The sequence below is a fragment of the Lampris incognitus genome, chromosome 17, assembly GCF_029633865.1.
Source record: "Lampris incognitus isolate fLamInc1 chromosome 17, fLamInc1.hap2, whole genome shotgun sequence".
NCBI classification, from domain to species: Eukaryota; Metazoa; Chordata; class Actinopteri; order Lampriformes; family Lampridae; genus Lampris; species Lampris incognitus.
Genome location: NC_079227.1, coordinates 10,556,811 through 10,584,197, shown reverse-complemented (window position 1 = coordinate 10,584,197; position 27,387 = coordinate 10,556,811). Strand labels below are relative to the sequence as shown.

General features: G+C 47.6%; 1 protein-coding gene across 2 annotated transcripts in view; it reads right to left on the bottom strand.

Moving 5' to 3' along the window:
* Positions 1–27,387, bottom strand: part of LOC130128006 (ankyrin repeat and fibronectin type-III domain-containing protein 1) — a 320,420-nt gene that overhangs the window by 48,381 nt on the left and 244,652 nt on the right. For both annotated transcript variants that reach the window (XM_056297716.1, XM_056297717.1), the window contains exons 7-8: positions 13,052–13,271; positions 10,450–10,657 (exon numbers count right to left, since the gene is read on the bottom strand). In XM_056297716.1, the coding sequence (XP_056153691.1) occupies positions 10,450–10,657; positions 13,052–13,271 (428 nt within the window). The remainder of the gene's footprint in view (positions 1–10,449; positions 10,658–13,051; positions 13,272–27,387) is intronic.

The following is a 27,387-nucleotide window of genomic DNA, read 5'->3' as shown; positions in this document are numbered from 1 at the left end:
CCCACAGACATGCAGTCAGGACAGCTAAAGGTTATGTCAAGGGGCTGTCGACTGAAGTTTCAAGCTCAACTCCGTTACATACCGATGTAACGCAATTTCGCTCAGTGGCAACGAAAATCTAATATTCAGGTAATAACATCGTCTGAGACCGTTTCAGACTTTCTTGACGGTATCAACAGTAAATGCTGCACCGCGCCCCGATGCTACGCCAGTCGTTTGACTTGTATTGGAGTTAGCATTTCATGATGTAATATTGTGTGTTTTGGGAAAGACAACGTCCTATATGGTAACTGTGCCCCTTGCTTTCATTTCAGTAATCCATCCATCTATCCATCCATTATCTGAACCGCTTATCCTGCTCTCAGGGTCGCTGCAGCCTATTCCAGCAGTCATTGGGCGGCAGGCGGGGGAGACACCCTGGACAGGCCGCCAGGCCATCACAGGGCTCACACTCACACTCTCACACACACACACACACACACACACACACACACACACACACATTCATCCCTAAGGACAATTTAGTATGGCCGATTCACCTGACCTACATGTCTTTGGACTGTGGGAGGAAACCCACGCAGACACGGGGAGAACATGCAAACTCCACACAGAGAATGACCCGGGATGGCCCACCAAGGTTGGACTACCCAGGGGCTTGAACCCAGGACCTTCTTGCTGTGAGGCGACCGCTCTAACCACTGCGCCACGATGCCGCCCCCATTTCGGTAATCCTCAATTTACAAATCAAGCATTTTGTAAGAGTCACTATTTGCAACAGCAAGACACATCAGCTCAACGGGCCACCCTGCCAGGAGCCACAGCCCATTAGGTTTCTTGCAAAGCAGTCGCAATACCGGGGTTTGAACCATGAACCTCAATGTTGGATGCTAGTGTATCATTCCGCTACGTTGTTGGAGCATCTTCATTTAAAATTAAAAAAAGATGTAGTTCTGTCTTTTACACAAGCTTGATTGCATTTTTGCATTGCATTTGTTGTATGTTATCCCTCAACTGTTCTCATGCCGCTTCTTTTCATCACCGGGTTCTGGTTTAAACGCAGCCTAGTTAAACGGAGGGTAAATAAATCATTCGTAAGGATAAAAATAACTGTCTTCATTACTCTGCGAGGAGGACCCCCCCCCCCCAGCATGACTCCGGGAGACGGCTTTAACACGCAGGACCTCTTTAAGGTCTTTGTTTGTCGAAGCGCTGAGGAAAATTCCTCGTAAAACCCCGTTTAACTGTGCCGTCCCTCTTTCAGCGATGACATCAGCGGGAAAGAAAATGACAGAGAAAATGGGGCAATGAAGAGCGAGAGAGAGGGCGGAGGAGGCTTAGGCATATGTGGTTATAAGGGAACCTTATATTCAACAAAAATTAGACAAACTTGAGGCTGTTTGTTTTTTCTGGTTTTTTTTATTTATTTTTTATTTCCTCTCGCCTTTTATTGGCCCAGTTTGTATTATTAACCCATTTCAACACCATCGGTCACAAGCTACAATTCTCCACCGTCCCAATTAGAGGGAAAGTGATGGAGGCCTTGATAGATGACACATTTTTCTAAATGTGAGTGTAGAGTTACACCGCAGTTTGGAAACCGGAGCCAACAGAGGCCAAAACAAAGGAGGCAAATACTTGTGACAGGGCCATCACATGTTTTATGTTGAAAAGCGCAACATAACGCAAGGATGGGTGGATGAATATTACTCGCCAACGTGCATTTGAGCCAGGCGTTACATGTCCAGTGGTTCGATGTCCAACTGTAGGAAACTGGTGGAACTGGGCAGATGGAGACTGGTCATACTGGTCAGCCCCTGGGTGTGAGATGGCCTCACTGTGCATGGGAATCAAACCAGGCACTGGTAAAGGAAAGGGCCTCTCACTGGCTCTACTTGGATAAATGAGTTTAAAAAAAGAAAAGAAAAAAGGGCAGAGGTGGGGGGGTCGGTGTCTGCTGGAGGAATGAGGCTGAGCAGAATGGCCCATGTGTACTCCATGTCACACCCGCTGTTGTTTCCACTTTGTGTTCGAGTGCTTTGATTTTATGTGACACCCCCCCCTTTTCCTCCCCAATTGTATTTGGCCAATTACCCAACTCTTCCAAGCCGTCCCAGTCGCTGCTCCACCCCCTCTGTTGATCCGGGGAGGGCTGCAGATGACCACATGCCTCCTCCAATACATGTGGAGTCGCCAGCCGCTTCTTTTCACCTGACAGTGAGGAGTTTTGCCAGGGGGGACGTAGCACATGGGAGGATCGCGCTATTCCCCCCCATCACCCGAACAGGTGCCCCAACCGACCAGAGGAGGTGCTAGTGCAGCGACCAGGACACACACCCACATCCGGCTTCCCACCCGCAGACCACTTGTGTCTGTAGGGACGCCCGACCGAGCCGGAGGAAACATGGGGAGTCGAACCGGTGATTCCTGTGTTGGCAGGCAACGGAATAGACCGCCACACTACCCGTATGCCCTATTTTATGTGATTGTTAAAGATCTTTGTAAATTTTGTTCAAAAAGAAAAAAAAATACACTAAACAATCACCATACAAATAACGCAATAAGACCCATACAAATGAGAAGAGATGGTGTAAGTCGCTACACTGGTACCACGAGTCAGGCCGGGTGATGTTGGACAAATAAAATATCACAATATTTTTGAATGAATACCTCGATACTGATAATATGATAGTATTTTACGGATTACTATTGGTGCTTCAGTAAGATATTTAGACACATTAAAATGTGGAGAAAGGATCATGAGTCATGTGGACATGATGACCAAGCAGGTTGAGACGTTCATAATAAGTTCAGAAAACTGTCTCCCTTTACTGTAATGCAGCCTTTAAGACCAGGGCCATGTCACCAGAACCACAATCCCACAACACATCCAGTCTCATGTGGACTACAGGTGGATTAAGTTACATCAACACTAGTTAGATTACTCCCACACAAAATGAAAATTACATTTGATGAACTGGAACAAAAACGGTACTGTAAATAAAGTAATGTAGATTCAGTCCCTGTTTTGACCTGTGGGCACCGGGTCTCACTGCGAGGCTGCCGCTGAAGTGTCTTTGAGCAACCCCCCCCTGGCTTGTTCTCGTGGTACATGCGATTGGCTCGGGTGTCGGCAAACTAGCTTAACGCCAGTAAAGCAGAAAGCGGCCGGGGGCAGCGAGGACAGTAGCTTTACTGTAGTTCTCCTCTGGTGGCGGGTCATTCCTGGAGTGTTTGGGAGCGCGGCGTGTCTGTGTTTAGTCTGTGGGGTCTCTGTTTGTTCATTGTAGATTTCACTGTTGAGCGTTAGATTCCACTGTTGACAGTGAGTTTAAAGCCGCGTGTCAAAATGTCTGTCTGGGTGTTTGATTGTGTTGCTCTCTCACCGTCTCCACTCCCTCTGTCTCTCTCTGTCTCTCTCTCCCACTCTGTCTCTCTCTCTCTCCCTCTGTCTGTCGGTTTGTCTGTCTGTCTGTACGTCTCTCTCTCTCTCTCTCCCTCTTTGTCTGTCTGTCTGTCTCTCTCTCTGTCTCTCTCTCCCTCTCTGGATAACAGCCCATCTTTGCTGGGCCTCGAATTCCTTGTTCTCTTGAGTTCAGTGTAATAATGACAAATTGTTTGTGTGTGTGTGTGTGTGTGTGTGTGTGTGTGTGTGTGTGTGTGTGTGTGTGTGTGTGTGTGTGTGTGTGTGTGTGTGTGTGTGTGTGTGTGTGTGTGTGCATACAACTGCGTGTGCACTTGTATGACACTACCTGTGTGGACAGCATAAGTCTTTTAAGTTTTAAGTGCCAAGTTTTTTGACTAGTGTGTAACCTCCAAGAGGAACCAGTTGAGGTTTAGGGATTAGGGCTGAATTCAGGATTAGGAATTAAAGGTCAGGTTGTGTGTGTGTGTGTGTGGGGGGGGTTGCACTGAAGCAAGCAAATTTATTTGTAAATCATTAAATTAAAAAAAGACAAACTGGATTTCCCAGAGATGGGGACAAATTAGGATATATGCTGATGACCAGCTGCTCGAGATAGACAGATGAGGGACAAACTAAAGGAAAACCCAACAGGAAGTGTCTTAGTGAGGTGTTGGGCCACCCCGAGCCTCCACAACAGCTTCAGCGCTCCTTGTCATGGATTCTACAAGTCTCTGAACTCTTCTGGAGGGATGAAGACAATTCTTCCAAAAGATATTCCCTCATTTGGTGTTTTCATGATGATGACGGTGGTGGAGAGCGCTGTCTAACACGTTGGCCCAAAATCTCCCATAGGTGTTCAACTGGGTCGAGATCTGGTGACTGTGAAGGCCATAGCATATGATTTACATCATCTTCATCCTCATCAAACCATCCGGGGACCCCTCCTGCTCTGTGGATGGGGGCACTGTCATCCTGGAAGAGACCACTCCCATCAGGATAGAAATGTCTCTAGAAATGTCTGATCATAGGATGAAGGTGATCACTCAGAATAACTTCTTACTGATTTTTCTCTAAGGCGAAAAGTGGACAGTGCATACACACCGATCAGCCAAAACATTAAAACCACCTGCCTACTATTGTGTAGGTCCCCCTCGTGCTGCCAAAACAGCTCTGACCCGTCAAGTCATGGACTCCACAAGACCTCTGAAGGTGTCCTCTGGTATCTGGCACCAAGACGTTAGCAGCAGATCCTTTAAGTCCTGTAAGTTGCAAGGTGGGGCCTCCATGGATCGGACTTGTTTTTCCAGCACATCCCACAGATGCTCGATCGGACGTAGATCTGGAGAATTTGGAGGCCAAGGCAACACATTGAACTCTTTGTCATGTTCCTCAAACCACTGTTGAACAACTTTTTGCAGTGTGGCAGGGGGCATTATCCACTGCCATCAGAGAATACTGTTGCTATGAAGGGGTGTACCTGGTCTGTAACAATATTTAGGTAGGTGGTACTTGTCAAAGTAACATCCACATGAATGCCAGGACCCAAGGTTTCCCAGCAGAACATTACCCAGAGCATCACACTGCCTCCACCGGCTTGCCTTCTTCCCATAGTGCATCCTGGTGCCATCACTTCCTCAGGTAAACCGTGAAAACACACCCGGTTTCCACATGATGTAAAAGAAAACATGATTCATCAGACCAGGCCACCTTCTTCCACTGCTCCATGGTCCAGTCTTGATGCTCACGTGCCCATTGTAGGAGCTTTGGGTGGTGGACAGGGGTCATCGTGGGCACTCCGACTGGTCTGCAGCTACGCAGCCCCATACGCAGCAAGCTGTGATGCGCTGTGTGTTCTGACACCTGTCTATCATAGCCAGCAGGAACTTTTTCAGCAATTTGAGCAACATTAAGTAACTCTTCTGTGGGATCAGACCAGACGGGTAGCCTTCGCTCCCCACGCCCAAGGTTGGGCGACGCGGCTCTCTCTTCAGAGGAAACTAATGGCTCTTTTCGGCACACAGCAGGTTTTCCTGTAATCATGTGTTGTTGTGTTTGGTCAGAGCAGAGCTCAGTCACATCAGTATTTAATGAGTGTGATACTTCTCACCATTTATATTGAGGTGAATTGTCTAGATTGGTGGTTTTGTGCGCGTTAGCGAAGTTAAAATGTGCGACGGCTTCATGTGGCGTTCGTTTGGCGGGCTTTTAACACGTGAATTTGCGCCACTGACCAGCAGCTTTGACTGCGCTGACCTCTAACGGGGCGGGTGCTGCTGAGAGTCCAGCGTACGGGAAGCTATCAGCTTAGCAGCCAAATCAACCAACTTTATTCTTTACAAGGACACGCAAAGGAATCTCTTTCTGCCAATTTCTGGTGTGACTGGGGCCTCAGTCTTACTAAAAAAACAGTGCAGATACTTTTTCCAAAGTCTGCAGTATGAGCTCTATTTTACACTCATCCATTGTTTATAACAGCTTAATCCAATTCAGGGTCACGGAGGTGGGGTGGGAGCTGGAGTCTATCCCAGCATGCATTGGGCAGGAGGCAGGGAGACACCCTGGACCAGTCTGACGCACACACACACACACACACACACACACACACACACTATCCATCTCCAGTTCTCCTATTCACCTCAGAGTACCTGGAGGAAACCCACACAAACACTGGGAAAACGTATAAACTCCACACAGAGAGGCTGGCATTGAACCCACGGGCTCATTTCTCTGTTTGTAAAAGCCTCTTTGTGTGTTCGCAATTGAACAGTTTGAAGCTGTGATTCACCAAAGCACCTTTAGGGTTGTCCTTTTTTTTCCCTCGTTATTAGTCGGTGAATGGGGTTTGTCAGTATTGTTTATGAACGTATAATTTGACTTCATTATAAAAAAGGCCTCGTACTGCATCATGCAGGCGTTCTGTTAATAGATGAGAGTGGCTTGTGTTGGAAATAATGGTTCACTTTAAGCACGTACTCCGTCTACACATGATGAATTTTGTAATCATATAAAGGAGCTTGGGGAGGCACAGTGACGCAGTGGTTAGCGCGGTCGCCTCACAGCAAGAATGTCCTGGGTTCGAGCCCCGGGGTAGTCCAACCTTGGGGGTCATCCTGGGTCGTCCTCTGTGTGGAGTTTGCATGTTCTCCCCGTGTCTGCGTGGGTTTCCTCCGGGTGCTCCGGTTTCCTCCCACAGTCCAAAGACATGTAGGTCAGGTGAATCGGCCACACTAAATTGTCCCTAGGTGTGAATGTGTGTGTGCGTGTGCGTGTGTGTTTGTGTGTGTGTCTGTGTGTCTGTGTGTGGGCCCTGTGTGATGGACTGGCGGCCTGTCCAGGGTGTCTCCCTGCCTGCCGCCCAATGACGGCTGAGATAGGCTCCAGCATCCCCACGGCCCTGAGAGCAGGATAAGCGGTTTGGATAATGGATGGATGGATGGATGGATGGATGGATGGATGGATGGATGGATGGATAGATAAAGGAGTTTGGTGTCACTTTTGTTATGGTGCTCTGATGAATACTGAAACACGTAAATCTGACAAATTAGGGAAAGCTCACGGACATGTTTTCAGGGAAACAGTGATGATTTCCTGCATTATCTGTATGTTTTTGTAGAGATAAGGCTCCACATGCTGCCATAATACTGAGCAGTCTTCCTGGTGTCTCGGACACAGTGTACGCCGGTGTCATCACCGGTGAAAATCCGAATAACAAAGCTACATACAGATATACATCATGTACTTGTTCTTTGTTTTGGGGGGGTGGTGTTCCCCTTTTTCTCCCCAATTGTATCCAGCCAATTACTCAACTCTTCCAAGCCGTCCCGGTCGCTGCTCCACCCCCTCTGCCGATCTGGGAAGGGCTGCAGACTACCACATCTCCTCCGATACACATGGAGTCACCAGCTGCTTCTTCTCATCTGACAGTGAGGAGTTTCACCAGGGGGACATAGCACAGGGGATGATCACACTTTCCCCCCCAGTCCCCCCCCGAACAGGCGTCCTGACTGACTAGAGGAGGCGCTAGTGCAGTGACCAGGACACATACCCACATCCGGCTTCCCACCGACAGACACGGCCAATTGTTTATGAAGGGATGCCCGACCAAACCGGATGTAACACGGGGATTCGAACCAGCAATCCCCATGTTAGTGGGCAACAGAATAGACTGCCATGCCACCCGGACGCCTGTCATTCACAATTTCTTACACAATGCAACCTTCCGGTAAACCAGGAAGTAAGGGATGTAGTTTTTATGTTCATGTACATTTTTCTGCACAGTTTCTGCGGTGTTTTCAGACACACAGCAGCTCAGCGCTGCTGTGCTGAGGCAGCTGGGGCCCTACAACATCCTACAACACACTTAGAGAGAGATAACGCTGAAAACCATGACTTCTGCTGAGGCAGCGGGGCCCTACAACATCCTACAACACACTTAGAGAGAGATAACGCTGAAAACCATGACTTCTGCTGAGGCAGCGGGGCCCTACAACATCCTACAACACACTTAGAGAGAGATAACGCTGAAAACCATGACCTTCACTTTAGCTCTCCTTAATTCTGGTTCTGGAGCAGCGTTATCGCCACTGGGAAATAAGGGACTGGTTTGTGGGTTTGTGGTAAAGCTGTGTAGCAGACCGCAGGCCCGTCAGGTCTGGTTTGCTCGTCTCTCTTTGCGTCCTCGTGTGTCGGCGGATGCTGTCTGTCTGTGGAGGAATCCTTCAGAATCAGAACCGACCCTCTGACAAGCACAGAGACGAGACGTCTACAGCATCTCTCATCGCCGTTCTCCTCAGATGGAGTTTGATTAGAGGACGAAAAAAAAAATCAAAAAGAAGAGGGGAGGAGCGCTGTTACTCAGCGCCGCCAGTCGGGAACAACTATTTCACTGAAACACACATGCACACACACACACACACACACACGCACGTACACACACGCATGTGTACACAGGCCCCGTACATATATGCACACAACTTTCTGTGGTGCTTTTCAGTTTCTGAAGTGACAGTGAAAAAGAGAGAGTGAGCGAACGAGCAAGCGAGAGAGAGAGAGAGAGAGAGAGAGAGAGAGAGAGTAATCAAAGAGCAAACTTCAGTAAACACCACTTTCCATTCGAGTGTTTTCAATTTAGAGATACCTTTATGGGACGTCTGGTGCAGCCCTGGAAAACTTGTGTGTTTGTGTGTGTGTGTGTGTGTGTGTGTGTGTGTGTGTGTGCACGAGCACGTGTGCAGACCTTTACCAGGAGCTTTGATGGCGAGTACTAATCATTAACAGAGGAAGGGAGCGGAGCAGATCACAGGCGGTGAGAGCTGCTTATGAAGATGACTAATATTCGCTCCCTCATTACCGCCGCCTATGATCTGCCCCCCACACCAGCCCCCCACGCCAGCCCTCCACACTAGCAAACGGCAACACGCACAAGACATGCGTGCAGCGCTCAGGCGATACAGCGTGTGGGGGCAGCCTGCGCCTTCTTTTTTTTGTTGTTGTTGTTGTTTTGGTTGCCAGCGGTTGCCCGGGGCGATGCCTGCGGTCGCCGTGGTGGCGGTTTGGGGTTGAGGTGTCAGCGGCCGCCGGTTCCCACGGAGGAGCCGTCCGTGCCCGAACGACAGCGTTCTGGTATCTGTTTTCTTTTCGACGAACCGCAAAGATCCAAATCTGTGAAAGCGAGTCCTGCTCTGAGGCACTCGGGGCAGCGTGGTCCGGCTCTGCTCGGAGAAGATGAGAGCGGATGGAGGGACTTAACTTATAAATCCTGACCAAAGCTTTTATCCAAGCTGTAAGACTCATAGTCGGTTGTTTTTACATGATGCAACGTTCCCTTCCTGTTGTAAACGAGAGACCTCTTCGTACCAAACAGGTGTGATTTGTGGGAAATTAATTTTCAAACCGCTCTGCTCTGATAAATCAGGATCCAATCAGATTCTGATTCAGCGTGTTTCCATGTACAAGGAATTTGTCCTGGCTTGGCCCACATGGATCAACACTAAACACAACACAACACAGCACAAGAGCAACAGCGGAAAGTAACAGTAATAATGAAGGCTGGTGTCGATCAGCGGATACTGTCTATTACGTGATGGTTGCAGGATCGGCACTGGACTGAAATTTAAATATTGCACCAAAGTACACACAAACATGACCAAAGAGAAATGTGGCAGATGTGCAGGTGTCTTCAAGTCCTCCCTCTGGGTCCTCAGGTGGATGTAGAGGCCGATCCTGGACCAGCATAATGGGAGGACGTCTGCACATGACAGCTTCTTACGTGGAGTGGCTGATGGGCCTGCAGCCACCAAGCGGTCCTTGGCAGCGGGTAGCCAGAGTCCAGTGGCATGGAGAACCAAGACGAGTGGGGATCACCTTCTGTTGCAGCCTTCATCCACCTTCACTACCGTTGCAACCTGAAGTTATCTTCCACCAGTTCCACCGTTGAGGTCTTTGTTGGATCACGCTTCATCTGGAAACTCCTCCTTGACCTGTCCGCCCTGGGCGACCCTACCAGGAGCCAAGCTCCGGATGGCATAGCTCTTGGGATCATTGGTACACGCATCCAGGAGAAGATGATTGAGCTGATGGTTGAAATGATGAGATGAAATATTAACAAACCAGGCGTCTGGGTGGCGTGGTGGTCTATTCTGTTGCCTACCAACACGGGGCTCGACGGTTCGAATCCCCGTGTTAGCTCCGGCTTGTTCAGGCATCCCTATAGACACAGTTGGCTGTGTCTGCGGGTGGGAAGCTGGATGTGGGCTAATTGGATAGGTATAATTGGGAGAAAAAGGGGACCCTCCCCCCCAAAAAAATTAACAAACCAATCACTGACGATGTCCCAGTGGTGTCTGCCAGTGAATACTACCTGCTGGAACGTCATCCCTGCTGATCCATATGGACTTCTGATCAAAAAGTAACTGGATCACCTGACACAAGTTAACACGGGACTAACGTAAAAGACATTTTCGTCAGCAGCCAGCTGGTCAAGGTCGGGTCAGTGGCGGTACTCACAGCAACCAGCTGGTCAAGGTCGGGGCGGCGGCGGTACTCACAGTGGGGGCTCTCCTTGGCGCCGGCCTTCAGCAGCAGCTTGGCCATGGGCACGTTGTTGGTCATGATGGCGATGTCGAGGGGCAGCAGGCCTTCGCTGTTGGGCGTGTTCAGGTCCAACTCCTCCAGACTGTACTGGGAGAGCAGCAGCTGGACCAGGTCCATTTCCTGGTGCTCCACGGCCTCAAACAACGCCTCGTTACTCTGGAACTGAAAAGACACAGGCGGATGGGCAGGCAGACAGATAGAAAGACAGAGACACAGACGGGCAGATGGACAGACAAAGAAGTACAGACAGACAGATGTATAGAGAGAAAGATAGAAAGATGGACAACAGCACAGTCACTTTGGGTTAAATGTGAAAACCATTGCTCCTCAGCAATCAACCAACCAGATGATCGATCAGCTGCTCAATTGATCAATCAATCAATCAAACAATCAATCAATCAACCTGGGACAGACTGTCAACAGGGAGACGGCGGCTCCATCATCCCGTTGGCCCAGTGTGACTCCTGGGTCGGATTAAGCGATTAGAATGAATGGAATTACTAAATGAACCGATTTTTGCTTAACTTTATGTGAAGTAAAGGACGTCTTATACACGAAGACACAACGCTCTGCCCCCGAGAGACAAACGCTGACCTCGCTGACAGGCAGAAAGACAAAGACACAGAGCGAGAGAGAGTGTTTGTGTGTGGATGGTGAATAAACTTGTACTGACACACATACACCCACGTAAACATACACCCACTCTCTCCCTCTCGGTCTCTTGCTCCTCATCTGTGTCTTTGTTCTGAGGAGGGGGGTGGGTGTGGGCAACTCTCTACCAGCGGTTCCTTGCATATTCAAGTCTATAAAAAAGGTTTCCCAGACTATTTTCAAACCACAGGACTCTCAGGCTTATTTTCTTTTCCTTGTCTCACTGTTTGTCTCGCTGTCTCCCTCTCCCCCTCTCTCGCCCTCTCTCTCCTTCTCCAGGCCTCGCTCGGTCCTTGTCGGTTCAACGTGCTTTGCTGGTTCTGAACGTCCCCATGGCGCCGGCCCTGATATAACGCAGGCTGTGTCTCATCGTCAGTACTGTGACCGGAGTCGAGGGGGATTGAGGAATGACCACTAGTGACTCAACAAAACATATGAACACTGAAGTGAAAATACGGGTCATGCTTTAAACAAAGGCTCTATGAAGCATGTACAAAAGTCTTCATTAACACTACATAATGGCTTCATGAACCAGTCATGGGCAAACGTCGTACTTCATAAAGAGACACACAACACCTTAACACGCAATACCAAGTGGGACACAACCAACAGGCAGGGACAAACCAACGCATCGTTCTGTCTCCTTCATCCTGCGAAGTCACAGCCTTTTACGTGTCCTTTACCCATCCCTCCGGGATGCTTAATGTGGGATTCTACCACACGTCACTTAAAGTGAAGCTGTTTCCCACATTTACTGACCTGAGGTGGTGTTTTATAATCCACCCATCAAGGCTCAAGGTCAAATTCTACTGGATGTCCTTTGACGCCGAAGCGTTTCTTCAGCGTTCTTAATGTCGAGGTATTGTCCTGTAAACCGTAGCATAGCGGTCCATTCCGTTGCCTACCAACACACGGATCGCCTGTTCGAATCCCTGTGTTATCTCCGGCTTGGTCGGACGTCCCTACAGACACGACTGGCTGTGTCTGCGGGTGGGGAGCCGGATGTGGGTATGTGTCCTGGTCGCTGCAGTAGCACCTCCTCTGGGCGTTCGGGGTGCCTGTTCAGGGGGGAGGGGGAACTGGGGGGAATAGCGTGATCTTCCCATGTGCTACGTCCCCCTGGAGAATCTCCCCACTGTCAGGTGAAAAGAAGAGGCTGGTGACCCCACATGTATGGGAGGAGGCATGTGGTAGTCTGCTGCCCTCCCCGGATCAGCAGAGGGGGTGGAGCAGCGAATGGGACGGCTCAGAAGAGTGGGGTAATTGGCTGGATACAATTGGGGAGAAAATAGGGGGGGGGGTCTTATAATAAAATTCTACTGTATATCCTGTGACGCCAAAGCGTTTCTTCAGTGTTCTTAATGTCGAGGTAGTGCCCTGTAAACCACACACACACAGTGTTCAGCCAGGAGACTATTGGTTGTGTCACCTTTGGTATGAAGCCATTATGTTGTGTTAGTGAAACCTTTTATACAACCTTCATAAAGCCTTTACAAGCAACACGTCCTTTAAAGCATGACCAAAATGTGTATTGTATAGAACATACAGCAAAATATTGTCTCTCTCTCTCTGCTCTTCATCTGTCGCTCCTTCTCTCTCTGCTCTTCATGTCTCTCCTCTCTCTGTTCTTCATCTGTCTCTCCTTCTCTCTCTGCTCTTCATCTGTCTCTCCGTCTCTCTCTGCTCTTCATCTGTCTCTCCTTCTCTCTCTGCTCTTCATCTGTCTCTCCTTCCCTCTCTCTCTCTCTGCTCTTCATCTGTTTCTCCTTCTCTCTCTGCTCTTCATCTGTCTCTCCTTCCCTCTCTCTCTCTCTCTCTCTCTCTCTGCTCTTCATCTGTCTCTCCTCTCTCTCTCTGCTCTTCATCTGTCTCTCCTCTCTGTTTCTCTCTCTCTCTTGTTCTCACCATGGTGGTCTTTCGGAGGCGCTCCTTGTCTCCTCCTCGTCCTGACACCACGCTGTCCTCCAGGCCGGGGGGGTTGGCGCCCACGCGGAACTTTCCGGACAGGTTGCGGTAGAGCCGGCGGGCCGCGCTCGGCGAGGACAGGCTGGCCGACTTGCGTGCGGGGGCGGACGGGTGGGCCTGGTCCCCCCTCATTGGCTGGGTCATCTTGGAGGAGTCAGCCCTGGGAAAGAAAAGAAGAATGAAAAAAAAAATAAAGTGGGGACGGGAGTTTATTTTACAGTCTGAAACAAAAATATACCAAACGTTTGACACCTGGCCCCGCCGTATCTGTTAAGAGGGCGTCCATCTTTTGCCAGTGTGTTACGGTAAATCCAGAAAGGTAAGACCACTTTGGTACACACGCCATCAAACTCACACACATATTTAGGTTACTTTCAATCTTTTACACAGGGTTTGGACACTTTTACTTAACTTTCATTTTACATTTTCCATACAAATGTGCCATGAAAGGACATTTCCAGCACCAAAAACTTCCAACAGTATCTGTCTGCAGACTGCAGGCCAGGGGCGTGGTGTACAAGACACGCCCCCAGTACAAGACACCCCCCCACACACTGTGGTTAAGGTTAGTTTGACATACGTATATCTGAATGAAACAGAATGGTGGGACTATGTGGGGGGCGAGAGATTGATTTGACTGACAGCCAATCACAGCTGGGTATTTTCAGAAGAACATGGACGTCGCTACGCTATTGGCTAGCTTCAACTTGGTGGGAGAAGCTCATTTGCCTCCTTTCAACCTAGCTCCCATCCATTCACCGGACATTTTCGTTAGCATAAGATGACGTAATGTAAAAAATAATAATCTTGTATTTCTCAAGGAAGAGAAAAAAAAAATAGGTCTTATAAAAAAAAAAAATGTTTTCGAGTATAACTAATTATATATAAGTACTTTTTGTGATTTTTCTAAAGCATGGTGTAAATGTAAAGCTGCAGATAAGAGGTAATGTGTGTGTGTGTGTGTGTGTGTGTGTGTGTGTGTGTGTGTGTGTGTGTGTGTGTGTGTGTGTGTGTGTGTGTGTGTGTGTTTCCAGCATTGGCCCGGCAGGTGAGCGTTCTGAGCTCTGTTGGTTATTGAAGGTTAGAGGTTAAAGGTTAAGGGTGAGGTTACAATTGAACTTTGGATGATATTCATTTACTTGTCTCTACGCTACATGTCACAGGTCAGGCACAGAACTGCGTGCTGTGACTTGCTCAGTGACACTTTGGCAGGAGCCCGGGTTTTACAGTTCCCCTATAGACCACCTGCTCTGACAGGGAATCAGACCCCCGTGTTATAATGCTGTACATTTGGCACCGCTGATAAAAGAAACCTCCCGTCCTAATCGGCCAGGTGGGAACCGTGTTGGCATCATCACCTCCGGGTCACATGTCCCCGGCGGTCCATCCAGACCCGGCCATGCCAACCTGCCAGGGACACTCCCCCTCACGCCGTCCTTTTCTCTCGTGGTCTTCCGAGGCCGGGAGACACTATCTTGTCATCTGTGGCATGCGGAATATTCCAGGCTCTCCGTTCTGCAGCGGGAGCTGTGTGGTCAACTGTGTGTATGTGTGCGTTTCTGGGGGGAGGGTAATGGGTGTCGCGCCACACACACTGGGCTGCTGATGGAGGCGTCAGCAGTTCTGTACGGGCAGGCGGCGGTCACGGACTCGCCGGCCACGCTCCCCAAAGACGACGGAGAGATGATTTTCAAGGACCACCTTTCAGCAGCCTCCTTCACTTTCCCTGTCGCCTGTTCTCCTCATCCTCTCACATGCCCTCCTATCTTACCCTGCTCACCTCCCCTCCACTCCCCTACTTCTCCCTGCTGAAACCCCCATCCTTCCCTCCTGGTCCGCCCTCCACCGATTCAGTGATTTAATTCTGAATCATCAGTGGGACGACTCACCCCCCCCCACAAGAGGGGTTTCTAACATTGAACCATGAGAGCAGACACACACTTTTTTATATATTTTTCTTTTCCTCTGACTCTAAACTAGCGTCTAGAACACACAAGTCTCCAGAGTTATCATAACATGTGCTTAAGAGGAGGAACAACATGAGTCAGAATAATGCAGCAACGTAGTGTGATACCTGCACATGGAACACTGTGTTGTGGACCGCATAATACTGCAGCCTCTCCCTTCTGATGTGCTGTGTGTCCTGCTGAAGACATGTTGCTGACTCTACACCTTACTCCCATCTGCTACTCACAGCACTGGACTCACAACTGACCTTCCTCTGTCACACACACACACACACACACACACACACACACACACACATATATATATATATACACATACACACACAAACACACATATATATACACACATACACACACACATACACTACCGTTCAAAAGTTTGGGATCACCCAAACAATTTCGTGTTTTCCATGAAAAGTCACACTTATTCACCACCATATGTTGTGAAATGAATAGAAAATAGAGTCAAGACATTGACAAGGTTAGAAATAATGATTTGTATTTGAAATAAGATTTTTTTTACATCAAACTTTGCTTTCGTCAAAGAATCCTCCATTTGCAGCAATTACAGCATTGCAGACCTTTGGCATTCTAGCTGTTAATTTGTTGAGGTAATCTGGAGAAATTGCACCCCACACTAAGCAGCTCCCACAAGTTGGATTGGTTGGATGGGCACTTCTTTGAGCAGATTGAGTTTCTGGAGCATCACATTTGTGGGGTCAATTAAACGCTCAAAATGGCCAGAAAAAGAGAACTTTCATCTGAAACTCGACAGTCTATTCTTGTTCTTAGAAATGAAGGCTATTCCATGCGAGAAATTGCTAAGAAATTGAAGATTTCCTACACCGGTGTGTACTACTCCCTTCAGAGGACAGCACAAACAGGCTCTAACAGGTACTATTTAATGAAGATGCCAGTTGGGGACCTGTGAGGCGTCTGTTTCTCAAACTGGAGACTCTAATGTACTTATCTTCTTGCTCAGTTGTGCAACGCGGCCTCCCACTTCTTTTTCTACTCTGGTTAGAGCCTGTTTGTGCTGTCCTCTGAAGGGAGTAGTACACACCGGTGTAGGAAATCTTCAATTTCTTAGCAATTTCTCGCATGGAATAGCCTTCATTTCTAAGAACAAGAATAGACTGTCGAGTTTCAGATGAAAGTTCTCTTTTTCTGGCCATTTTGAGCGTTTAATTGACCCCACAAATGTGATGCTCCAGAAACTCAATCTGCTCAAAGAAGTGCCCATCCAACCAATCCAACTTGTGGGAGCTGCTTCTGGAAGCGTGGGGTGCAATTTCTCCAGATTACCTCAACAAATTAACAGCTAGAATGCCAAAGGTCTACAATGCTGTAATTGCTGCAAATGGAGGATTCTTTGACGAAAGCAAAGTTTGATGTAAAAAAAATCTTATTTCAAATACAAATCATTATTTCTAACCTTGTCAATGTCTTGACTCTATTTTCTATTTATTTCACAACATATGGTGGTGAATAAGTGTGACTTTTCATGGAAAACACAAAATTGTTTGGGTGATCCCAAACTTTTGAACGGTAGTGTATATATACACATACACAAACATATATATTATATATACACAAACATACATATACACACATATACACATAAACACAAATACACACATATACACATACACATATACATACATACACACACAGACGCACATACACACATATATATACACACACAGACACATACATACACACATATATACACATACACACACACATCAACAATGTGATTTAGTGTATAGTTTAGCTGGTGGTGTCTTGCAGGCTGCATGTCGGTTGAACATTAAAGACATGGTGTAAAGACACGATGTAAAGACATGGTGTGAAGATACGGTGTAAAGACATGGTATAAAGACATGGTATAAAGACACGGTGTAAAGACATGGTGTATAGACATGGTGAAAAGACATGGTATAAAGACATGATGTAAAGACATGGTATGAAGACATGATGTAAAGACATGGTGTAAAGACATGGTATAAAGACACGATGTAAAGACATGGTGTGAAGATACGGTGTAAAGACATGATGTAAAGACATGGTGTGAAGATACGGTGTAAAGACATGATGTAAAGACATGGTGTGAAGATACAGTGTAAAGACATGATGTAAAGACATGGTGTGAAGATACGGTGTAAAGACATGGTGAGAAGATACGGTGTAAAGACATGATGTAAAGACATGGTGTGAAGATACGGTGTAAAGGCATGATGTAAAGACATGGTGTGAAGATACGGTGTAAAGACACGGTGTAAAGATATGGTATAAAGACATGATGTAAAGACATGGTGTAAAGATATGGTGTAAAGACACGGTGTAAAGATATGGTGTAAAGACATGATGTAAAGACATGGTATGAAGACATAATGTAAAGACATGGTGTAAAGACATGGTATAAAGACATGGTGTAAAGACATGGTATAAAGACATGATGTAAAGACATGGTATAAAGACATGATGTAAAGACATGGTGTAAAGACACGATGTAAAGACATGGTGTGAAGATACGGTGTAAAGACATGATGTAAAGACATGGTGTGAAGATACGGTGTAAAGACATGATGTAAAGACATGGTGTGAAGATACGGTGTAAAGACATGATGTAAAGACATGGTGTGAAGATACGGTGTAAAGACATGATGTAAAGCCTTGGTGTGAAGATGCGGTGTAAAGACATGGTGAGAAGATACGGTGTAAAGACATGATGTAAAGACATGGTGTGAAGATACGGTGTAAAGACATGATGTAAAGACATGATGTAAAGACATGGTGTGAAGATACGGTGTAAAGACATGATGTAAAGACATGGTGTGAAGATATGGTGTAAAGACACGGTGTAAAGATATGGTGTAAAGACATGATGTAAAGACATGGTGTGAAGATATGGTGTAAAGACACGGTGTAAAGATATGGTGTAAAGACATGATGTAAAGACATGGTGTGAAGATACGGTGTAAAGACATGATGTAAAGACACGATGTAAAGACAGGGTGTGAAGATACGGTGTAAAGACATGATGTAAAGACACGATGTAAAGACATGGTGTGAAGATATGGTGTAAAGACACGGTGTAAAGATATGGTGTAAAGACATGATGTAAAGACATGGTGTGAAGATACGGTGTAAAGACATGATGTAAAGACACGGTGTAAAGACATGGTGTAAAGACACGATGTAAAAACGTGGTGTAAAGACATTGTGTAAAGACACGGTGTATAGACATGGTGTAAAGACATGATGTAAAGACACGGTGTAAAGACATGATGTAAAGACATGATGTAAATACACGGTGTAAAGACACGGTGTAAAGACATGGTGTAAAGACATGGTGTAAAGACACGGTGTATAGACACGGTGTAAAGACATGATGTAAAGACATGATGTAAAGACACGGTGTAAAGACACGGTGTAAAGACATGGTGTAAAGACACGGTGTAAAGACATGGTGTAAAGACATGGTGTAAAGACATGATGTAAAGACATGGTGTGAAGACATGGTGTGAAGACACGGTGTAAAGGCTGTGAAGGACTCTGTCTCTGCCTCAGCCTGCTCAGGGTGACTCTCTGCTAGCTGTGGGGTCAAAGGGGTCGGTCCCTACCCCAGCCCGCGTCTGGACAACAGACTGCTCACCGGGTGACAGCGTCAACATCAAATGTACATGTTAAGGTGCAGCGGCGGCAGCGGCGGGGAGTCGGAGGGGGGGGGGTGTTGCGGGACGAACAGGACACAGGTCTGGGAGTGTGGCGGATGCCAATGGACGATCACGCGGGGCGGAGAGCCAATTTGTCAAGGTGAGAACATCTGTAGGAAAAATGTTATTTATACTCCAGATCTGTACGGCAGCACATATACACAGACACACACGTGCGCGCACACACACACACACACACACACACACACACACACACACACACACACACACGCACACTCAACACAACAGCTGACAGCCGCCCACATCATCAACATAAAAGCCACTCCATGCCACCCCCCCCACACACACGCCGCCACCACTCCCCGCAACAGGCCCTTCTTCGCAGGGGCGACACACCTAAAATACCCCCCGTCAGCCCGCGTCCCTGTTCCTTTCCGTCCGCATCCATCCCATAATAGGGGCCTTTTTTTAGCCATCCTCGTGTTCCCGGCCGGGCCTAACCTATTCCAGATAAAGCGCGGCAGGTATTTGGAATAATTTTTCCATGGGGCCTAGCCCCGAAGATGAAAGCAGAGATATATTTGTGAGGCGTGTGCCGAGATCCCATTTCAAAGGGAAAGCTGATCGGAATCCAGGCCCACAGGCTTATTGTTATTCGCCCGGGGATGGAAAAGAAGAGCGTTTTTTCTCTCCGGCCGGCGCAACGGTGCTCCATCACTCTTTGACGACAATGGTATGAGTGTGTGTGTGTGTGTGTGTGTGTGTGTGTGTGTGTGTGTGTGTGTGTGTGTGTGTGTGTGTGTGTGTGTGTGTGTGTGTGTTATGTGGACCGTTTCAAAGATGCACAGGCACTTCTTCCCACCTGGGAGACCAGGAAAGTCTCCGGTGACAAGGTGAAGAGGCGAGACGAGGAACCGAGGTAAGGACAGATTACTGGGCGACAAGAGAGACAAGGAAAGGGAGCGGAGAACGATGAGGCGGACGGACGAGTGCAAGGAGGACTCACACAAACGGGACTGGGACTCAGGAGGAGGAGGACGACGAGGGGAGATTCACACCGTCGGCGTTAGCGTGCTAACACGGCCCCGAGCCATCCCGGACTTCCGCGCTGCGATGACAAGCGGGATGTTATTAATGATCCGGATGAAGTTCAACCTCAAGGACGTTCAGCCCAGCGGCCGCCACCGCTCTGATTTTGTGCTCACACAAGCGCCACACATTCACACCCGCCAGCCGCCCAGCCCAACCTGCCCCCTGCTGTCAGCTCGGCACGGGGTGACACCACTTCAGGCCAAGTAAGTGACGGGTCAACGGACTGCCGGCGTTTGACATTTCTGCGACGTTGTGTAGTCGACCGTGTCTAAGACAAACGAGAGAACGATGCCGTCGACCATTTTCACCACAGCGCAGCGCCATCAGACGGCTCCGCCCGGCTGTAAAGCACCTTTCTCAAGTGCGTGTCACCCTAACTTGTTGAGTGTTGCAGGGTTGGGAACGGTTGACCTGCTACACACGCAAACCTTCGGGCCGGCACACACACACACACACGCACACACACACACACAGACCCCCACCCCCGCCTCCAGTCCTGCTGTTTTTAACAGGTTTCGGAGTCAGGAAGCAGCGGCGCTGAGAACCAGGGCCCCTACCCACAGCCAGACTCCATGCCTGGCCCCTCACCAAGCCCACATCAAACACACCCAGCCTGGGAAGAGCTACTAGCACACAGACACACACACACACACACGTACAGAAAAACAAAAACATAGACACAAACCAACATGAAAACAGAAACACAGACACTGACACAAACACACACAAACACACACACAACCTCACACAAAATGCTCCGACACAAAACTTGTGCACAAACACACACACAGGAATGCACACACAGAGAAAAATAAAAACACAGATACAAACAAACATGCAAATGGAAACACACAAAGACATTGACAAACATGCATGCACACACAAACATACACACAACGGATGTCACACACAAACTCAGACACAGAGAAATGCTAGCGACCATAGATGCAATAGTTGTATGATGCACCCATGTAAACACTCACAAAAATGCTAGAGTGAACACACTGACACACACACAGTGGCACGGGGCAGTGAGAGCAGTGTAGGTCCAGTCTACGGAGTGGAATTACAAGGCTCTGGCTACAACTGATAACAAAGGCATGCTTGTTGCATAGTAGGGCGCCTGTCTCTGCATGTGTGTGTGTCTGTGCGTGTGCCAGAGAACGGCATTACAGCAGATGCCATAGCTGGACTGCTTCTCAAATTAGCTGCAGCCCCACAAAAGGGAAGGATCAGGTCTGTGGGTATTGAGCAGCAAACAATGGGTTGATGTGGACAGGCTCGCCGCGAGCAGAATGCGCTGCCGCTCACTTCTGTCAGTTCTGCAGAGCAACACACTGCTGCTCACTTCCGTCAGTTCTGCAGAGCAACACACTGCCGCTCACTTCTGTCAGTTCTGCAGAGCAACACACTGCTGCTCACTTCTGTCAGTTCTGCAGAGCGACACGCTGCCGCTCACTTCCGTCAGTTCTGCAGAGCGACACACTGCTGCTCACTTCTGTCAGTTCTGCAGAGCGACACGCTGCTGCTCACTTCCGTCAGTTCTGCAGAGCGACACACTGCTGCTCACTTCTGTCAGTTCTGCAGAGCGACACGCTGCTGCTCACTTCCGTCAGTTCTGCAGAGCAACACACTGCTGCTCACTTCTGTCAGTTCTGTAGAGCAACACACTGCTGCTCACTTCCGTCAGTTCTGTAGAGCAACACACTGCTGCTCACTTCCGTCAGTTCTGCAGAGCAACACACTGCTGCTCACTTCTGTCAGTTCTGCAGAGCAACACACTGCTGCTCACTTCCGTCAGTTCTGTAGAGCAACACGCTGCCGCTCACTTCTGTCAGTTCTGCAGAGCAACACACTGCCGCTCACTTCCGTCAGTTCTGTAGAGCAACACGCTGCTGCTCACTTCTGTCAGTTCTGTAGAGCAACACGCTGCTGCTCACTTCTGTCAGTTCTGTAGAGCAACACACTGCTGCTCACTTCCGTCAGTTCTGCAGAGCAACACACTGCTGCTCACTTCCGTCAGTTCTGTAGAGCAACACACTGCTGCTCACTTCCGTCAGTTCTGCAGAGCAACACACTGCTGCTCACTTCCGTCAGTTCTGTAGAGCAACACACTGCCGCTCACTTCCGTCAGTTCTGTAGAGCAACACACTGCCGCTCACTTCTGTCAGTTCTGCAGAGCAACACGCTGCTGCTCACTTCCGTCAGTTCTGTAGAGCAACACGCTGCCGCTCACTTCTGTCAGTTCTGCAGAGCAACACACTGCCGCTCACTTCCGTCAGTTCTGCAGAGCAACACACTGCTGCTCACTTCCGTCAGTTCTGCAGAGCAACACACTGCTGCTCACTTCTGTCAGTTCTGCAGAGCAACACGCTGCTGCTCACTTCTGTCAGTTCTGCAGAGCAACACGCTGCTGCTCACTTCTGTCAGTTCTGCAGAGCAACACACTGCTGCTCACTTCCGTCAGTTCTGCAGAGCGACACGCTGCTGCTCACTTCTGTCAGTTCTGCAGAGCAACACACTGCTGCTCACTTCTGTCAGTTCTGCAGAGCAACACACTGCTGCTCACTTCCGTCAGTTCTGTAGAGCGACACGCTGCCGCTCACTTCTGTCAGTTCTGCAGAGCGACACAAAAACCCTCTTAACAGCGTTTTTAACGAACCTATAATCCGTCCGCGTTCATCCAGGTCACGGAAGAACTTGTTGCTGTTTCTTATTTGCAAGTTGTCTGGAAGTTAGTTTGTACGGCAAGTCATCATGTGAGCCGCGTGTCGTCAGCACCAGCCAGGTGAGGTCAGACAGGGGGCGCCGCAGCTACATTTCTTCTTCTGGTGGAAAACGAACACGGACACTCGTTGTGTTTCAGTCGTCCGTGTTGCCGTGCTCCTGCCGTGGGTCCTCAGAAACCGGACTAGGGGTCTCCGAAGCTGCCGGGATTTCACAGACGGCAGGATATTTGGGGAAGTTTGTGAAGTGTGTAAGTGTGTAAGTGTCGGCCCGCGTCCTGTCACAAGCTACACATTTAATGAAATGTGCTACACAATAAGCAAAAAGGAGCATGCGACCCCCCTCACACGCAAAAACACGACTTTTCACACAACACAGGCGATGAAAACGCAGTCTGGCGCTGCATTACATGGCAACACACCACAAGTATAGGCAGTACTGTCTCCTGACAACATGCGTATCATTTAAAATGCTTGGCTGAAAAAATGGGGGTTTATTGACTTTGCTCAAGGGCACTTTGGCAGCGGTGCTGGAAGGGAGGCCATTTAAGCAGTGGTTGCTTGCTTGAATTTACGTGTGTATGTGTGTATGAGTGTGTGTGTGTGCGGTTATGTTTATTATGTACAGGTATAACTGGCAAGAGTAAGCAAATACTGCAAAATCCTAGTTCAAGAGATGAGAACCACTCAATACAGAAGGACAGACGGACAGATGGACACAGACAAATGGACAGATGGACAGACAGACAGACGGATGGACGGACAGATGGACGGACAGACAGACAGACAGACAGACAGACAGACAGACAGACAGACAGACAGACAGACAGACAGAAAGACAGAAAGACGGATGGACGGACAGATGGACAGACAGACAGACAAACGGATGGATGGACAGATGGACAGACAGACGGATAGACAGACAGATGGAATGATGGATGGATAGATGGATAGACAGACAGAAAGACAGACAGACAGACGGACAAACAGACAGATGGACGAACGGACAGACGGACGGATGGATGGACAGACAGACAGATGAACAGACGGACAGTGAGACAAACAGACAGACGGACAGACAGATGGACAGAGAATCGGACAGACAGACGGACAAACGGACAGACGGACAACAGTCGGACAGACAGATGGATAACAGTCGGACAGACAGATGGACAGACGGACAGAAAGACAGACAGACTTGACAAAAGAGATGGAGAGATGGAAGGATAGATGGACATAAACAGTCAGATGGACAGAGAAAGTGAGACATTTAATTGAGACACCAGGACAGAAAGAATAAGGACAAAAAGAGAGATACAGAGAGGTAGAAGGTGTGTGTCTTTTTTGTGGGGGGTCAAAAAGGCAGGCGGCACACACACAAACACACACACACACACACACACACACACACACACACACACACACACACACACACACACACACACACACACACACACACACACACGCATGTGCCGGCAACTCTAAATGCAGCTTGCAGAAGGAAACTCTGAAATCTGAGTCTTGGCACCAGACAGGCTGGAGGCAGAGAGAGAGAGAGAGAGAGAGAGACAGACAGACAGACAGACAAACAGAGAGACAGAGAGCGAAAGAAAGACAGACAGACAGAGAAAGCAAAAGAAAGACAAAAATGGAGAGAGTGACACTGACAGAGACACGTTAAATAAAAAAACATGTCAATAAGGGGGAGCATAACTCAACCTTTCCCAGAGAGAGAGAGAGAGAGAGAGAGAGAGAGAGAGAGAGAGAGAGAGAGAGAGAGAGAGGGAGGGAGAGAATGGGATTATGAGCGGGGAGGGGTGGCGGTGGGGGGGCGTTATAAGCATTCACATTGTTTCCTCCCTCGGACACACACACACACACACACACACACACACACACACACACACACACACTCTCTCTCTCTCTCTGCTCACCTTCAGTTTTTCTTTGTATCTTTCTGTCTCTGTTACTATACCTCCTCTGTCTCTCTCTTGTCTCTCTCTCTGTCGTCCATCTTTGTCAACTTTTCTTTTGTTCCGTCCCTCTCTTTCTCTCTCTTCCACTCCATCACTCCATAAGATTCCTCTCATGCCATCTTTACATGAGGAGGCTGTGTACTGCATGTGTGCGGGGTGCAGTGTGTGTGTGTCTTCATGTGTGTATTCTGTTGTGTGTACACAGCTTTACTATAGTTACATGTGTGTGTGTGTGTGTGTGTCTTCATGTGTGTATTCTGTTGTGTGTACACAGCTTTACTATAGTTACATGTGTGTGCGTGTGTCTTCATGTGTGTATTCTGTTGTGTGTACACAGCTTTACTATAGTTACATGTGTATGTGTGTCTTCATGTGTGTATTCTGTTGTGTGTACACAGCTTTACTATAGTTACGTGTGTGTGTGTGTGTGTGTGTGTGTCTTCATGTGTGTATTCTGTTGTGTGTACACAGCTTTACTATAGTTACATGTGTATGTGTGTGTGTGTCTTCATGTGTGTATTCTGTTGTGTGTACACAGCTTTACTATAGTTACATGTGTATGTGTGTGTGTGTGTGTGTCTTCATGTGTGTATTCTGTTGTGTGTACACAGCTTTACTATAGTTACATGTGTGTGTGTGTGTGTCCTCATGCGTGTATTCTGTTGTGTGCATTGTGTTGTGTGTGTACACAGCTTTACTATAGTTACGTGTGTGTGTGTGTCTTCACGTGTGTATTGTGTTGTGTGTGTACACAGCTTTACTATAGTTACGTGTGTGTGTGTCTTCATGTGTGTATTGTGTTGTGTGTGTGCACAGCTTTACTATAGTTACGTGTGTGTGTGTGTCTTCATGTGTGTATTGTGTTGTGTGTGTACACAGCTTTACTATAGTTATGTGTGTGTGTGTGTGTGTGTCTTCATGTGTGTACTGTGTTGTGTGTGTACACAGCTTTACTAGTTATGTGTGTGTATGTGTGTGTGTCTTCATGTGTGTATTGTGTTGTATGTGTACACAGCTTTACTAGTTACGTGTGTTTGTGTGTCTTCATGTGTGTATTGTGTTGTGTGTGTACACAGCTTTACTATAGTTATGTGTGTGTGTGTGTGTGTGTGTGTGTGTGTGTGTGCGTGTGTCTTCATGTGTGTATTGTGTTGTGTGTGTACACAGCTTTACTATAGTTATGTGTGTGTGTGTGTGTGTGTGTGTGTGTGTGTGTGCGTGTGTCTTCATGTGTGTATTGTGTTGTGTGTGTACACAGCTTTACTATAGTTACATGTGGGAAGCCAATGACATAATTAGTCATTATCGGCTTTATACGAGTGTATAACTGTTATTGTGTGTGCATGTTTGTGTGTGTGAGCAGAGACAGGGAGAGAATGGGGGGGGGCAGAAAGAGAACAGGGGAGAGACAGAGAGAGCCAGAGAACCGGGGGAGATAAAGAATGGGGGAGAGAGACAGAGGGCGCAAGAGAGAGAGAGTGAGACAGAATGAGAATGGAAGGACAGAGAGAGAGCGAGAATTTATTTAGAGGCAATCTAGTGGTAGTTAACTCTTTCACACACACGCACGCACACACACACGCATGCACACGCACACACACATAAACAAACATAAGGAATGTGGGCATGCAGACACAGAACAAAATTCACCTTAAAACAAACAGGAATCAAACACACCCCCACTCCCCCCTCTCCCCTGCTCTCTCTCTCTCTCTCTCTCTCTCTCTCACACACACAGTCTGTTTCTACTACTCATCTTCGGTTCTTGTTTGTCTTTCTGTCTCCATTAAACCTCTCTCTCTCTCTCTCTCTCTCTCTCTCTCTCTCTCGCTCTACCTCCATCTTTCTTCTCCAGTGTTTGCCTTTCACTTGTCTACCTTTGTTTCTTCATCCTTCCCCTTGTCTCTATTTTCCACCCTTTCTTTTTCGCATTGCCACCCCCCCCATCCATCCCGTCCACCATCCACCCGACTCAGCTTAATTTTTCCAGTCAGACTGCTTCATTTTCTTCACTGCCAGGAAGGTTGTGTAGACAGTATGGGAAGCACGGTGGAACATAACCCCGTGAAACAAGACAAGACACAACGTCATGTTAGTGAAAACACACACTCGACTCTCATATTCAGATGTATTCATTTCATATTCAGATGTATTCATCTCTCATAATCAGATGTATTCATTCATATTCAAACGTATTCATCTCATATTCAGACGTATTCATCTCATATTCAGATGTATTCATCTCATATTGAGACGTATTCATCTCATATTCAGACGTATTCATCTCATATTCAGATGTATTCGTCTCTCATATTCAGACGTATTCATCTCATATTCAGATGTATTCATTTCATATTGAGACGTATTCATCTCATATTCAGATGTATTCATCTCATATTCAGATGTATTCGTCTCTCATATTCAGATGTATTCATCTCTCATATTCAGATGTAGTCATCTCATGTTCAGATGTATTCATCTCATATTCAGATGTATTCCTCTCATATTCAGATGTATTCATCTCATGTTCAGATGTATTCATCTCATATTCAGATGTATTCATCTCATATTCAGACGTATTCATCTCATATTCAGATATATTCATCTCATATTCAGATATATTCATATCATATTCAGATGTATTCATCTCATATTCAGACGTATTCATCTCATATTCAGACGTATTCATCTCATATTCAGATGTATTCATCTCATATTCAGACGTATTCATCTCATATTCAGACGTATTCATCTCATATTCAGATGTATTCATCTCATATTCAGACGTATCATCTCATATTCAGACGTATTCATCTCATATTCAGATGAATGATG